We start from the raw sequence: 14,580 nt of genomic DNA on the forward strand, positions 1-14,580 counted from the left end.
AGGGAGGGAGGGAGGGAGGAAGGGAGGGAGGGAGGGAAGGAAGGAAGGAAGGAAGGAAGGAAGGAAGGAAGGAAGGAAGGAAGGAAGGAAGCCCATTTATAGAACAAAGGAACTTGGGACTGGCCACAACCTAAAAGAACATTGTCACAGTGTAAGGTAACAGTTAATATTGGGATTTCTGATGTTCAGTCTGTAGGCCACGAATTTCACTTTTACTATTTCTGGTATTATGAGAGGATGGAGCCATGGCTCAGCAATTAAGAGCACTTGCTATCTTGCAGAGGACCTGAGTATGATTCCCAGCATCCACATGGTGGCTCATAATGGCTTGTGACTCCAGTACCAGGGGATCTGATGTCCTCTTCTGGCTTCTGTGGACACCAGGCAGGTATATGGTGCACAGACATACATGCAGGCAAAACAATCACACACATACAAATAAATAAATAAGTTAAAGTGTAGAATGTAGTATGGATATCCTCAAAAAATTTGAAAAGCTTCTTCTACTAAGCTCCTTTTCAAATATACTTCAAATATACTTTGATTGAGGATGTTAATAATGAAGTTTTACATATATACACAGAAGCAGAGGATATATGGGGAAACTACACTTCATCTATATTTCTGTAAGGCCGAAACTGCTTTAAGAAAATAACACACACATACGTACCTTGATTGCAAGATTCCATGGTTTAAAATCGTCAGTCTGATCAATTTCTAAGGGTTCCAGTAAAGGTTCCCAAACACCAAACATTTCATTATAATAGTGAACCTAAAAAGAGAATTTTTAGTTTTGTAAATAAAGCATTATACTATCTAAAATGAATTTTTAAATGATACCTCTTACCACCATGCCTTTTGACTGTGCTATTTCTTCTACATAAGAACTATTCTACATGTCAATTAATAGTTTTATATATATGCTCCTTACATACTTTCTTCATCTGGCCTAGAGACCAAATTCTACCTTCAATTTTAGTACAAGAGAATCCCCTTTATATATTTATTCACTCATGTATACACATATTTCAATCAGAGGACACTTGTATGAGTCAGTTCTTTCTTTTTCTACCACATGGGGTTCTGAGAATTAAACTCTGGTTGTCAGGCATGGTGGTAAGTACCTTTACCCACTGAGCCTTCCTGCAGACCCTAGAACACTTTCTAAAGCACCTTTCCTTGATCTCTCTCCTGGATCAAGCAGCAATCCTACATTCTTCTATCACATATTGCTGACACTTGAAAAGTCTCACCCTCACTTTTATAAGGTAGACTACCAGACTGCTTTTCAAAAAATATTAAGTACAATAATTAGAAGTATCACTGGAGAGGATTGTAGATAATTTTTCTGTTTCTGCAGTACTGGTACTAAAATTAGTGATACACACATATGTACACATCCTACTACTAACTTATATTCCCAGCCTCTTTCTTAAATTAATTTTATCTGAAATATTCATCGAACTAATTTTATAAATTCTGAGGTAAAACATGTTTACTCTGATTCTTTTTTTCTCTTTAAAAATTTTCAGAGGGTTCAGGATTAGAGTCCAATGTCTCACACATGCTAAGCAAACACTGTAAATTTCAAGTATATCCTCAGTCTTTAAAAACTGAAAGAGCTTACCCATGTTCATAAATTTAATCTACATATTCAAAGAAAAAATATGTAACATGAATTGGTAAAAGGTCTTATTATTTAAAACAACAACAACAACAACAACAACAACAAAAAAAAAACCCAGAGCCAGATATTGAGGTGTAAACTGAGAGATCAGAGAAACAGAAGAAGCCACAGCCAACCTCACCTTGCCAACTCCTCTGCCTATTGTGTTTCCACAAATCCTCAGACTGAAAGCCTCCCGCTGAGTGTCTCAGGTGGACTGCTGCTATAAGCCTCTAGAGTTCCTGGTCCTCATGCCTTATACACCTTTTTGCTTAGTGCCGTCACTTCCTGGGATTAAAGGTGTGTGTCCTTCCCAAGCAAAGACTGGGATCTCAAGTGCTGGGATTAAAGGGGTGTGCCACCATGCCTGGCTCTGCCTCCACTGTGGCCTTGAACTCACAGAGATCCAGACAGATCTCTGCCTCCCAAGTGATGGGATTAAAGGTGTGTATTCTATCATTGTCTGGCCTCTATGTCTAATCTGGTGGCTAGCTCTGTCCTGTGATCCCCAGATAAGTTTTATTTGTTAGAGCACAAATAAAATATCACCACAAAAATAATTCAATTTTAGTTCACAATTTTTTATCTTAACAACTATCTATTGATATATCACTTTAAGAAAGATTTTATTTTTATTTATATGTACATATGTATGTTTTTGTGAATGTCTGCCATGTATGTGCCTATGCCCAAAGAGGGTTTTAGATTCCCCCAGAGGTGGCCAGGGCAGAGTAGCAGGAAGTTGTGAGCTGCCTGATTTGGACACTGAGAATCAGACTCTGTCTCTGATAGAGCAAGAAGCTCCTAATTACTGGGCTGTCTCTAGACCCTAATGCACCATCTCTGAAGCTTAGGAAAATCAGTTGAAATATAAAGTATGGATATGAAATTTGAAATTTAAAGTAATATATAAGCAACCTCTCAAGGACATAAATGAGTAAGCTTTCTTTTAGAAGGTTTAAAGCTAGTAACATTATTCACAATAAACTCAATTTAAGTAGTGATATAAGATCCCAAAATATTCTATGTGAAGGATTATAAGACCTGAAAAATCATATACACACTTACTTCCAGCTCAAGCTGACAAAAGAGATTAATTAAAGTACTCCAGTTTTTGCTTTCCCCATATAAGCGCGACTTTGCCAATAGCATCGGCACTGTTCTATGGCCAACTCCAGCTTCAAGAACTATAAAAATAGAATCAATATTCAAAGTCAGTGTCTCTCCTCCAGGCACCAATTCATTTGTGGGAGCTACTTTTTCTGTTTCATTTGATTCTTCAAGAAACCACATTTTCAGATTCTTAGTATCCTTCTTGTCCCATAAATGTGTTATAGAAGAAGTGTTTTCTTCTGGGATGCTTTCCTTAGTTGTATAAAGTGCAGAAGTAACAGTTATTATGGTATTTATGATAACCGGTGAAACCTAAATGGAAAAAACAATTTAAAAATGGATCACATACATTTGTTGAATGAACATGGAAGAATTAAGGCTGAACTAGAAAGGTAGTACAGGATAATAGACATAATTTTCTACTACAAAAATTTTTAGATAAGTTTGTTAAAGTATTTGTAAATCTTGTTACTATTAAACCAATTAAATATGACTACAATGACATGTATAATATATATCAACTACAAAAGTCATGTCAATAAAATATAGCATTCATCATAAAATTTATAATAAGATCTTACAAACTTGATATATATATTTCCAAAAAAAATGTATTCATTTGGTGAGTCAGGGGTCTAACCTGGGCCCTGTGAATGCTACCCAAGTGCTTTACCAATGAGGTCAGTCCTTTTTCTGGTGGTAATGGTTATTGTTATACAGGGTCTCACTCAATTGCCCAGGGTGTCTTAAACCTCAGTGCTCTGTTCTTCAGGCAGGCCTGGAACTTACGATTCTTATACTTAGCTTCTTGAGCAGCTAAGACAGACCTACCACCAAATCAATTTTAAATGTTTATGTTTTAACTTACCTTTAGTGTAAGAGATTTTACTGAGATGTCAATCATTTGTGGATCTGTTCCTATCTGAGTAGCCTGATAAAACAAGTCACAAGGCTGCAAAACCTATAAAATAAAAATAATTATTAAACTGATATTTAAGTTAAAATATTTCTGCTTAAAGTTTTTCTGAGTAATAGATAATTATATTAAAAAGTAAACAATCATATATATAGAGAGAGCGAATCAACATACTATTATTTATTATAAAAATAAGGTATGACCAAAAATACTAGCAATAATATTAATATGAAAATGCAAAAAGAAGCATTCATCTCCCACACTGCAACTTTGACATTAATTTGAAGTCTATGAACTTCACAGTAAACACCTGGGATCTGTAGGAATGGTAAAGTACTTACAAATGTTGGGCATGAGCAAGGAAGCTAGTCATAAATGCATCATTTCAGATCAACTGATCTCCAGCATTTTTATCTCATTAGACTCCTGGCACACACTAATGATGTGGAGGTTTTGCAGTGTACGATGGCAATCTATCACATAGCTCCCAAAGGTCTGTGTATTATGTCAATGCTGCTATTACTTTAATTCTCAAAGTTACTGTAGTTCCCAACATTGATGAGAACATCTTTTTGGCCATTTACTCTGGACTAGAAGAAACTATTTTATAAGCAGGTCTAGGGAGAACCTGGGGTGATAAGGAGCCTCCCTACCAATAGCTTAAGCAAATGAGTTCAGAGGCAGATCCTTTGGCTCAAGTGACATCGCATGAGACTCTACCCAAGTTATATATAGTCTTTACTGTAATTGCAGGAGAAATACTACGTATGGACTACTCAGCTATGACTATCCTAGGTTGCTGACCCTAGGTATCTCCAAGTTATGTTCCCCTAAGCCAAATGCAGAATTTTCCCTATATTTAATTTTTAAGGATTGAGTTCCACCAGCTAAATAGCACAGCATCTTCATTTTATTTCACTGGTCCTGCTAGTAAGAATAAGTACCACTTATTTCCTTCTGAAAGTTTACTAAGTGAATTTAGGGCTTTATCTGACATGTACTAAGTTTAATAAAGCCTAGGGAACATTGGTAAGAACATTTAAAACCCCGAGGAGCAATGTGGCTAATATCATCAGGAACATATGTGTGTGTGTGTATGTGTGTGTGTGTGTATATATATATATATATATATATATATATATATATATATATTCTGTGAATGAAAATTCCAGAAAAGGAGTTGTGTCTGCAGAGACTAATGGATTGATTAGAATGTCAGTACTGTGGAGGTATTGGAATATGGCAGCCCAGAAAGTAATTACCTTATCTTGGGCTAATTCTAGCCCTCCACAACATCCATTCTTTATCCACCTCTGTGTTTGAACTAACATCCTATAAATATTAAAGAACCTTTTGGAACCTATAACATAGAAGACTACAAGCTTCCACTAACCCAATAGCTAAGTATTTATTTTATCAGAAACATCTTGGGCCTATAAAAGCTTCCCCCATCTTGTAACTACCTCTCTGATGTACCCACCAATGCATTTTAAACTAGCCTTGATTTATGTCTTTCTTTTATTTTGTAAAAACCATGAAATTGCTTCTATGTTAGAACAAGAAATTTGGGATAACCTAAACTTGGTTCCCAGGCCCTGGTCACTCAAATGGATCTAGAATAAACTATCTCTTATTCCTTTTGAGAGCTGTGGAGTTTTTTGTTTGTTTTTTAGTATGTTGACAATTCCCATGAAACATAACTTGATTCTTTAAGAATTCTAAAGCTTTACTGGGTGGTGGTGGTGCACGAGCACTCAGGAGGAGGAGGCAGGCAAATCTCTGTGAGTTCGAGGCCAGCCTGGTCTACAAAGTGAGTTCTAGGACAGGCTCCAAAGAGAAACTGTCTAAAAAACAAACAAACAAATAAACAAGAATTTCAGAGCTTTAAGGACATAATACTGGCAGGCTTTTACTGGCAGGATCCCTAGGCAGCACATGTTATCACGTCAATAGAAAGAAGTACGTACGTACACACGCACACATGCGCGCGCGCGCGCACACACACACACACACACCCTAACATTAAAAAATATGCTTAAATATTTGAAAAACATATGAAGCTCTTGCTATGTGATTTATTTTACTTAGCAAAACTCTATCATACTATTTATTCAACAGTAAAATAGATGTGAAGAGGCCAATCTTATAGGAAAAGGTAAAACTATATGACACTAAGGAACAAAATAGGTATAATCACTAAAAAAAAAAAAATTGAGATTATAAATGAACTTTTTCCTAATGATGCAAGAAGAACTGTAACCACTAGACTTTTGAAAGTCACTTCTCTCCCAAGTGATATTTTACCATGTCCAAAATTTCCTAAGTGCTGGTGGCCACGTCAGAAGAGCAACGGGTGGCAATTCAAGATCAAGGTGTCAGTCCACCAGGAGGAAACTCTCTGATGTGTCAACCTTGGTTAGGCAAGGTCACAAGACTACAGACCCCAGAAGGTTTTTTGCTTTTGCTGTGCCTTTACATGTCTGCTCCAGCTATCTCCCTCTGGTCCTTGGCATAGCGTGAATGGGTGTGGGGAAATCTGCCTGTAATGTAGTGTTTAATCTCATGGAAACATCCTGTTCTACTGGGCATTTTTATCTGTGGACTGTCATGAAGATGATTCCTCCCTAAATTGTACTGTCTAATTGATAATAATAATAATGATAGCTTATTATTATTTTTGATGGATAAAAAATAAATACAAGAAAATGTTTCACAGGTAAGGCCTATGAATTCCACCTAAGGAGCAGCTTTACACTGCAGCTCAGGTTAATGATTAAAGAAAACAATTGAATCCCCAGGAGCCAGGCTGGCTCTGATTCTCTTAATGCTGAAAAGATGCAGTCACAGGTTTCAGTGTGCACCATTAGCTGAAACAAAGATTCAAAATAACTTCAGGTTAGACCAGATGCTTTGCTAATAGTTTTAAGATAAATAACCTCAGAAAGCAATATAAAGTTCACAATGACACATAGCTGAGTTGTCTAAGACATGAGGCCAAGGAAGCATACAAAGCCATTTGTTGATAGCTGATATTCTTTCTTTGCTAGGTCTGGTTGATAATCAAAGGTGATGATTAATTCTTTGTAACCATTCCTGACCTCAATTTTCTGACACAAGAAACTATTGATGAATGGGTACATACCCTAAACATTCAAAGTTCAGCTGACTGGTTTTTTTGTGTTGTTGTTTTTGTTTTTATGTATGAAAATTTAGGCGTGTGACTCCCTTAAGATTCCTTATAAGATTATCTTTCAAGGTAGATAACAGAGTGTTTATTTCTTTGTAACTGCAATTTGCAGCCTGCTAACAAAAGAACTGGCTGTGAAAAAAATGTTCCTTGCTGCTCATGTTTTATTAATCTGTGACAAGTTACTTAAAAATGTATTGTATGTGGGTTTTAAGAATGACTCTTTTTAATAATGTAAGGGAGATGAAAAACATGTTTTCACATATAATCATTTACTTGAAAAATGGAATGCAACCTCATTGTGATCTCAGTATTGCCTGAAAGATTTTATTAGAGTATATAAGCTGTAGCGGGAGAAGAGAACAGAGAATAAGAGAATAAAGAAGGAAACCAACAGGAGAGCGTGTGTCTTCTCCCTAAGCCTCTCAGATAGACAAGTCTTAGTTTACACCAATGCCATGGATTCCTTTCCAGCCCTGTGCTACCTAGAGGCTGATCACCATGCAGCAATACCTAAAGGTCTCATTCTAACACATACAAGCCCAAAATCTCTTCACAGATCTAATGATATCTCATTATATATCTCCATCTATTTATAATTATAAATACCTTCCATTTATTCTAAATGCAAAATCTCAATTATCTTTTACCAATTTAAAGTCTAAAAGTAGGTATATATGTTAATAAGATATAAGTATAGGTGTGACTTTGAGAGAGGAACTTTTCTCTGTGGAGTTGTAAGACTAAAGATAGGCCCCAACTATTGGCAACAAACAATGGTGGAAAGGTACACAGAACAATAGTTACAGGTAGTTCAGCTCAAAGCAACTCTTAAATCAAGCCTAGCAAACAAGAATGCTACACAACTCCAGGGAGGCTACCTAGAAAACGGGACACTAGGAAAGACACAGGGATCACCCAATGACAGAGAAATGGATGAGATCTACATGAACAACCTTGACGACAGTGGGAGTAATGAAGGACAAGGTTTGAGGGAAAGAAAGCTTAGGGGAGCAGGAGATCCCAGCTGGATCAAGAATAGAAAGGGAGAACAAGGAATAACAGACCATGATAAATAAAGACCACATGAGACCAGGAATAGGCAGAGTGCTCGAGAGTTCCCCAGAAATCCACAATGATATATCCTCAGTAGACTGCTGGCAATGGTCAAGAGAAAGCCTGATCTGACCTAGTCTGGTGATCAGATGGCCAAACACCCTAACAGTCGAGCTGGAACTCTCATCCAATAACTGATGGAAGTGGATGCAGAGATCCTCAGCCAGGCCCCAGGTGGAGCTCCAGGTGTCCAATTGTCGAGAAAGAAGAGGGACTGTAAGAGCGTGAATTGTTGAGACCAAGATTGGAAAAAGCACAGGGGCAAATAGCCAAATGAATGGAAGCACATGAATTATGAACCAAAGGCTGTGGAGCCCCCAACTGGATCAGGCCCTCTGGATAAGTGAGACCATTGAATAGCTTGAACTGTTTGGGAGGCATCCAGGCTGTGGGACCAGGACCCGTCCTTAGAGCATGAGCTGGCTGTTTGGAACCTTGGGCTTACACAGGGACACTTTGCTCAGCCTGGAAGGAGGTGACAGGACCTGCCTGTACTGAATCCACCAGGTTTAAATGAATCCCCAGGGGAGTCTTGTCCCTGCAGGAGATGGGAATGGAGGGGAGGGGATGGGGGGGGAAGGTGCGGGTGGGGACGGGAGTGGGGAGGACAGGGGAACCCATGGCTGATGTGTAAAATTAAAACACAAATAAATAAATTTAAAAAATTTCTTGATTTAACATCTAATCCTAGGAACAATTCTTTGCATCTTTCTGTTCTACCTTCTATCTTCTTTTACTAAGAGGTAAGGCAAACTTACAGCCTACTTCCCATGAAATCCTGAAAACTCAAGAGTCTTGCACCAATTTTGTACCCTCATCTCCTATCTGTGGAAGGTGCTTCTGATAAAATAATTTTAACAGGAATCTTAAGGCCTTCTGTGTATTCCACAAAGATTCACTCCATTTCAAAAGTCACATCCACTGATCTTTTTGAGGTTATGCCAAACTAAGTAAGGGTAATATCTTATGCTTCTATAAGATTTTAATGGCATAGAAATTCAGGACAGGAAAGTTGACTGATTGTTAGGTTCTGGAACATTTCTGATAGGAGGATCAACGTCCTCTTGAGTGGTATCTACCACTTTGAGATGACCTGCAGATGGAATCTTTCCACCCCAAAGCACCCATTCCATCCTATAAAATATCCAAGCTTCCCTCCCACCAATACACACCATGATACATGGGCACAGTCTCTACTCCAATAGAGAGACTGTGACCCTTCAGTTGTTCTGAATAAAGAACAATTCGCTTTTGAAGATGTCTGTCCACTTTCTTTTACTTCCACATCACCTTTAACAACACACTCAATATTCTGAAAACATCTTTTGTGTAACTGAACATTATTGATCATTTCATATTTTTGAATTTTTAGCAAAAGACTGCACAGGTCATATAGTCATTTCTCTATACTACTATCTTTACACTTTAATTTATGATTTTCATATGTTTTTGCAACTTGAAAAGGCTGAGAATTATCAAATGCATTAAGTCCGGTCTTTTTCTGTTTAAATCAACCCCCCCACACCTCAACGCACAAGCATTTTGCTGTTCATAGTAAGAAACCAGGCAATTTGGCAATTTCCCTAAACTATATAGATGAGAAGTATGCCACAAGTTCCACTGGTAACAAAAGAAAAATATAAACTGCAAGTTTTCTGCCAATGAGTTCATTCTCCCTGAACTTCCCTATACCAAGTGCTTTATACAAGTTTTGGGGGGGAGGGGCAATTGAATTAGACAATGAACTTACAGTGGTGATTTTGCCCTTTCTTTTGACTGGAAGAAATGGGCATGCTCTGACTTGGAGATCTTTAATGGCAGCAGTCACTGTATTGCTTTCAGGTTCACCTTTACAGCAAATTTCACACTGTGTTGTAATGACTAAGGCAGGAGCATCATTTCTTGTCATGTCAGCCACAAACACAATCTCAGGGTTTTTTATAAGAATATTAATTTCCCACTTCCCTAAATCCTGTACAGGTGCTAAAATAGAAATAAATACATACATATTAATTGCACGTTTTACTTATGTAGAGTTAAGAGGAATAGCTACTTCATTCAAAGTGAAATATAAAATTTAAAAAATCATCTATTCCAAAGACATTCATTATGTATTTCTTTTGAGATAGGCAATATTCCCCTTCTTCCCCACAGGGATGGAAATAAAATTATCTTTGTATATGCTATACACATGCTCCACTATCAAACCTCCATTTACTTACAGAAATATGAATCAAAGTATGGGGAAAAGTCTACTGTTTTAATGGTACAACTGGCTCTAAATCAATTTCCAACTCTCCACACTCTTTCAACTATATCATAATGAATATGTAAAAGATAACAGAAAAACTACACATTAAAATCTAGAAGTGAATACACAAGTTAATGAGTACTTTAAACTAAAACACCATGTGTAATATAAAGAACAGTTGGTTCATTATCTCTCCTGCTTGCTACTGATCGAAGAGAACAATTACTCAAGTCTCATAATTTCAAATCCCATAAACACACCTTCCAACAATGAAGGCCAGGCAGAGTGGCACATGTTGCTCATCCCAGCAGTGAAGATGACAAAGGCAGGAGGATTAGGAATTCCTCAGCTTTACAAGTCATTTTGAGGGCAGCAAGAACTACATTAAACCCTGTCTCAAAAATAAAAAATCAAAACACTACAAACTATAGCCAGGCAGAGATATTGCATGCCTTTAATCATAGCACTCCAGTAGCTGAGGCAGGTGAATCTCAGAGTTCAATGCTAGCCTGGTCCATAGTGAGAGATCCAGAACAGCCAAAGCCACACAGAGAAACCCTGTCTCAGTCAAAAAAAAAAAAAAAAAAAATTTAAAAATACTATTTTATTAGTATTAATTTTATATATTATTTACATACATGCATACACATAGACTTTTGATTTATAAATGTTACCCTGAACATTAGGATAACTATAGTTGCAGCAGTAAGACATTAAAGCTATTATTTGGTAACTAACCTTCTTTAGTAGTCCATGTTTGAACACTGGTTTCTAATGCCATTCTATTCGTGTAGGCATCAAAAAAGACATATGCAACAGTCATCAGAAACTCCACACTTGCACAAACATACATCTCTTGGACAACTACGTCAGTCACAGAAGCATCTCTGATTGTTCTATACTGTACATCTACCATGTCCTTTTTGTCATATCCAAGTGTCAGTCCTATCATTCTGAAAAACATAATGAGAATATGTATGTATGGGTAACTTGAAAATAACCAAACATACCAATAAAACTTAAAGACCCGTCTATCCTTTTACTGACAGCAAACAAATACTCTGAGAGGATATCTCTTGGAGAAAATGAACTTATAAAACTTCTGCCATATAACTGTTTCACAATGGAAAAATCTGTCTAAGAAATTATGAAAGTTCTGAATATCAGTTTATATACTCTTCTCAAATTCATACATGTCCCATCTAATTGCACTATTTATTTCTATGTATTCGATAAATCCATCAACATTTCAAACATGAACAGATACCATGATGTACTGAACTGAAGTACTCAAGACCTCTCATGAATACACATTCAAGCAATTTTGAGTATAAGTTCTATGAGAATGAAGCAATCTTTCTTCAAGAGCTCAAAATTTTATAATACATACCTAGGAGTGGCTTTCATGACATGAGGCCTTTTATCATCTAAAATACAGTTTTTTAATGAGAAAGAAGAAAATGTACAGCCATCTGTATACAATTTTAAAGTACTTATAATATTTTCCAATTTAAATTCAGCAAGTTTTAGAGAAGGATCACGGACATCTGTAAAGGCAGCCTGTGGAAAAGAAATCCACATAAATTTACACAGAAGCACAGGATTAAAATATACTTTGTGATATGACTATCTACAAATTATGACATTGGCTTACATGAAACATCAAATTTTCTATTTTGTTTCTCTTTAAATTTTTATGTGTTCATTTTTTTTTTTTTTTTTTTGGTTGCTGAGAGGGTCACCTGTATAGCCCTGGCTGTCCTGGAACTTCCTTTACAGTCCATGCTGCCCATGAACTCTCACGAACCTGCCTGCTTCTCCCTCCCAATGCTAAGATTAAAGGTGTGTGCCACCATACCTGACCCTTCTCTTTTCATTCTTTTCTGGATGCCAGGCTCTGAACCCTGTGCATGGTCTTGTGCACGCTAACCAGACTTTAATGTTCAACACTATAAGCCCCAAATTCTCTATTTTCAAAGGGATATCTAAATAAAAGGCCAAAAAAATATACGTACTACTTTCAAATTTTGTTTTCAATATTTTTTGCTATATAAAAGATAACTCACTTGAAAATGAAAGTGTATGAAGTAATTACTGACAATATCAATCTTTTTTCAGAAGAACATACACTACAAAATACACACAAAATATTAAAACTATGACTTAATAGTTATATAGACTCTTTTATTTACATCATTTCCCTTCAATACAGACATAGTGTCTCTCCTTCAGCTTACCTGTTCAGGCCCTGGACTGTAGAGCGCCATGGTGAGATACTCAGTTCGGAAGCTCACATTCATCGTCATATTAGCTTGAGAAGCCTGTGGGTGGACCTCCACCACAGCAGCTGTCACCACAGTAGCTGCTACAGAATGAGAGGTGGAGAAGAAGGGAAAACCATTTTAAGATCAGGTAGTTAAAGTAACCATGAGATATACCAAATTGTTAATTACATGAGTACAGTAAAATGATAGTCAAGAAAATTCAAAAGCTTAAAAAAATTCAGACATGCAAGTCTGGATTAATGTTCTTCCATAACTGGTGAGAAAGAATTAAACACTCAGAGCTTCTATTCCCTCTTGGAGATTATAATCCTACTTTAATATTAGAATCATGAACATGGAGATTATTTCAGAGATTAAATAATATATAAAATGAACACAAACACACAGCAGTTTATATTCAAATTTTTTCTTTAAAGAAACTAAGACAAAACATACACAACAATTCTCAGTTCTCACTTAACCTAACTCCAGACAAAAGTACCACTATGTCAGATAATTTATATTAACATAAACTTATATAAAAAGAAATACACATGTATCAACTGAATTTAATGAAATACTTTAAATGTATATTTTAATTTAATTTTATGTGCATGAGTGTTGTGCCTGTATGTCTGTGTACAATATACATGCAGAACACATGGGAGCAAGAAGAGGGAATTAGTTTCCCTGGAACTGGAATTACAGAATTGAGTTGTCATGTGTGTTCTGGGAATTGAACTCAGATCCTCTGGAAGAGCAGTCACTGCTCTTAGTCAAATGAGCCATCTCTCCATCCCTTTCCTTTTCATTTCTACATTTCATCTATATTTCATAAAGTTATTCATATCATCTATTCATATTTACTCATTTCCTGCTTGTGGTCTATAATACTCTATTGAAAATTGGTATTAAGAATTTGTGCTCTCTCACTTAACCAGTCTTGTTTGAGAGACTATCAATTGTATTAAACTTTCCAATAAAAAACTACTTTTTTTGGCATTATTGTATATATGGGGCACATGTTAGTTTCTGTGCACTGAACTTGGGTCAACTCAGATTTCTGGGCTTGCTTGGCAAGCATCTATCCACTAGATCACCTTGTAGACCCTTAAAAACTATTTAAGAATTTTGTCATTTTCACCTATTTGATCTAGTTAGAATTATTTTCTTATTTACTCTGGCTTTCTCTGTCATTCCCCACACTCTTGTGTGACTTTCAGCAGACAGGGACAAGAAAGCAGCTCCAGAAAACAGGAGCTCCTTTGTCCAGAAGAGGCCATCTACAAAGGGTTTGCCATGCATAGTACCATCAATCAGTGTGTTTTCAATCAAGTGATTGGCAGTTCTTTATGTCACAGTTCATTATACTACTGTCTCTGCTAACTCCACTAAGATCGCACCAACACAAATAGGTTCTCTTATTTGGCATGTGAATAATTTAATACTAAATTATGTAAACTTTAGTGTACTTCATTCTGTATCAGATTACAGCATATATTTAAGAACAGAAGCTATTTTACTCTATCAGGTACATATGTAGTTGCTTTTTTATACATATTTTATGAAATCTATCCTTTTTCCTGCTCTTCCTTTTTGCATTATTAGGGATCCAAGCCAGGGTCTTTTGAATGCTAAGTATGCACTCTATCACTAAGCAACACTCTGAGTCTATTTTTCTGAAGACATTATTCCACTTAGCTCCCACCACCCAAGCATTCTGAGTGAGGTGAATGTAATAACCCAACACTGTATGACAGAAACCATAAAGCACTGTACATTCCTTTTCAAAGAAACTGACTTTCTAGCCTAATCATATGGACAATTTTGGGATCCCTATTAAGTGTACTACTTCTGGGTTACTACTGTTGTTTGATATCATAGTTTCTTCTTTCCTGATTCTTAACTTATCTTGTTGGAATACATTTTTAGAATAATTTCTTTAGGAGAGGATCTGAAAGGGTTTGACTAAACTATGAGTTATTAAAACAAAATTATGTTGTTTCCACATTTGGAAGTAATATTTGGCCATGTGTAGAATCCTAGGTTCAAAATCACATTGTTTAG

The 14,580-nt window shown here is 36.4% G+C and overlaps 1 protein-coding gene across 3 annotated transcripts in view; it reads right to left on the reverse strand.

Moving 5' to 3' along the window:
• The window catches only part of Vps13a (vacuolar protein sorting 13 homolog A), a 215,148-nt gene that overhangs the window by 94,536 nt on the left and 106,032 nt on the right, over window positions 1-14,580 (reverse strand). For all 3 annotated transcript variants that reach the window (XM_036206892.1, XM_036206900.1, XM_036206909.1), the window contains exons 36-42: window positions 12,487-12,614; window positions 11,640-11,809; window positions 10,988-11,202; window positions 9,749-9,981; window positions 3,648-3,740; window positions 2,735-3,091; window positions 671-772 (exon numbers count right to left, since the gene is read on the reverse strand). In XM_036206892.1, the coding sequence (XP_036062785.1) occupies window positions 671-772; window positions 2,735-3,091; window positions 3,648-3,740; window positions 9,749-9,981; window positions 10,988-11,202; window positions 11,640-11,809; window positions 12,487-12,614 (1,298 nt within the window). The remainder of the gene's footprint in view (window positions 1-670; window positions 773-2,734; window positions 3,092-3,647; window positions 3,741-9,748; window positions 9,982-10,987; window positions 11,203-11,639; window positions 11,810-12,486; window positions 12,615-14,580) is intronic.

The sequence above is a fragment of the Onychomys torridus genome, chromosome 1 (genome assembly GCF_903995425.1).
Source record: "Onychomys torridus chromosome 1, mOncTor1.1, whole genome shotgun sequence".
NCBI classification, from domain to species: Eukaryota; Metazoa; Chordata; class Mammalia; order Rodentia; family Cricetidae; genus Onychomys; species Onychomys torridus.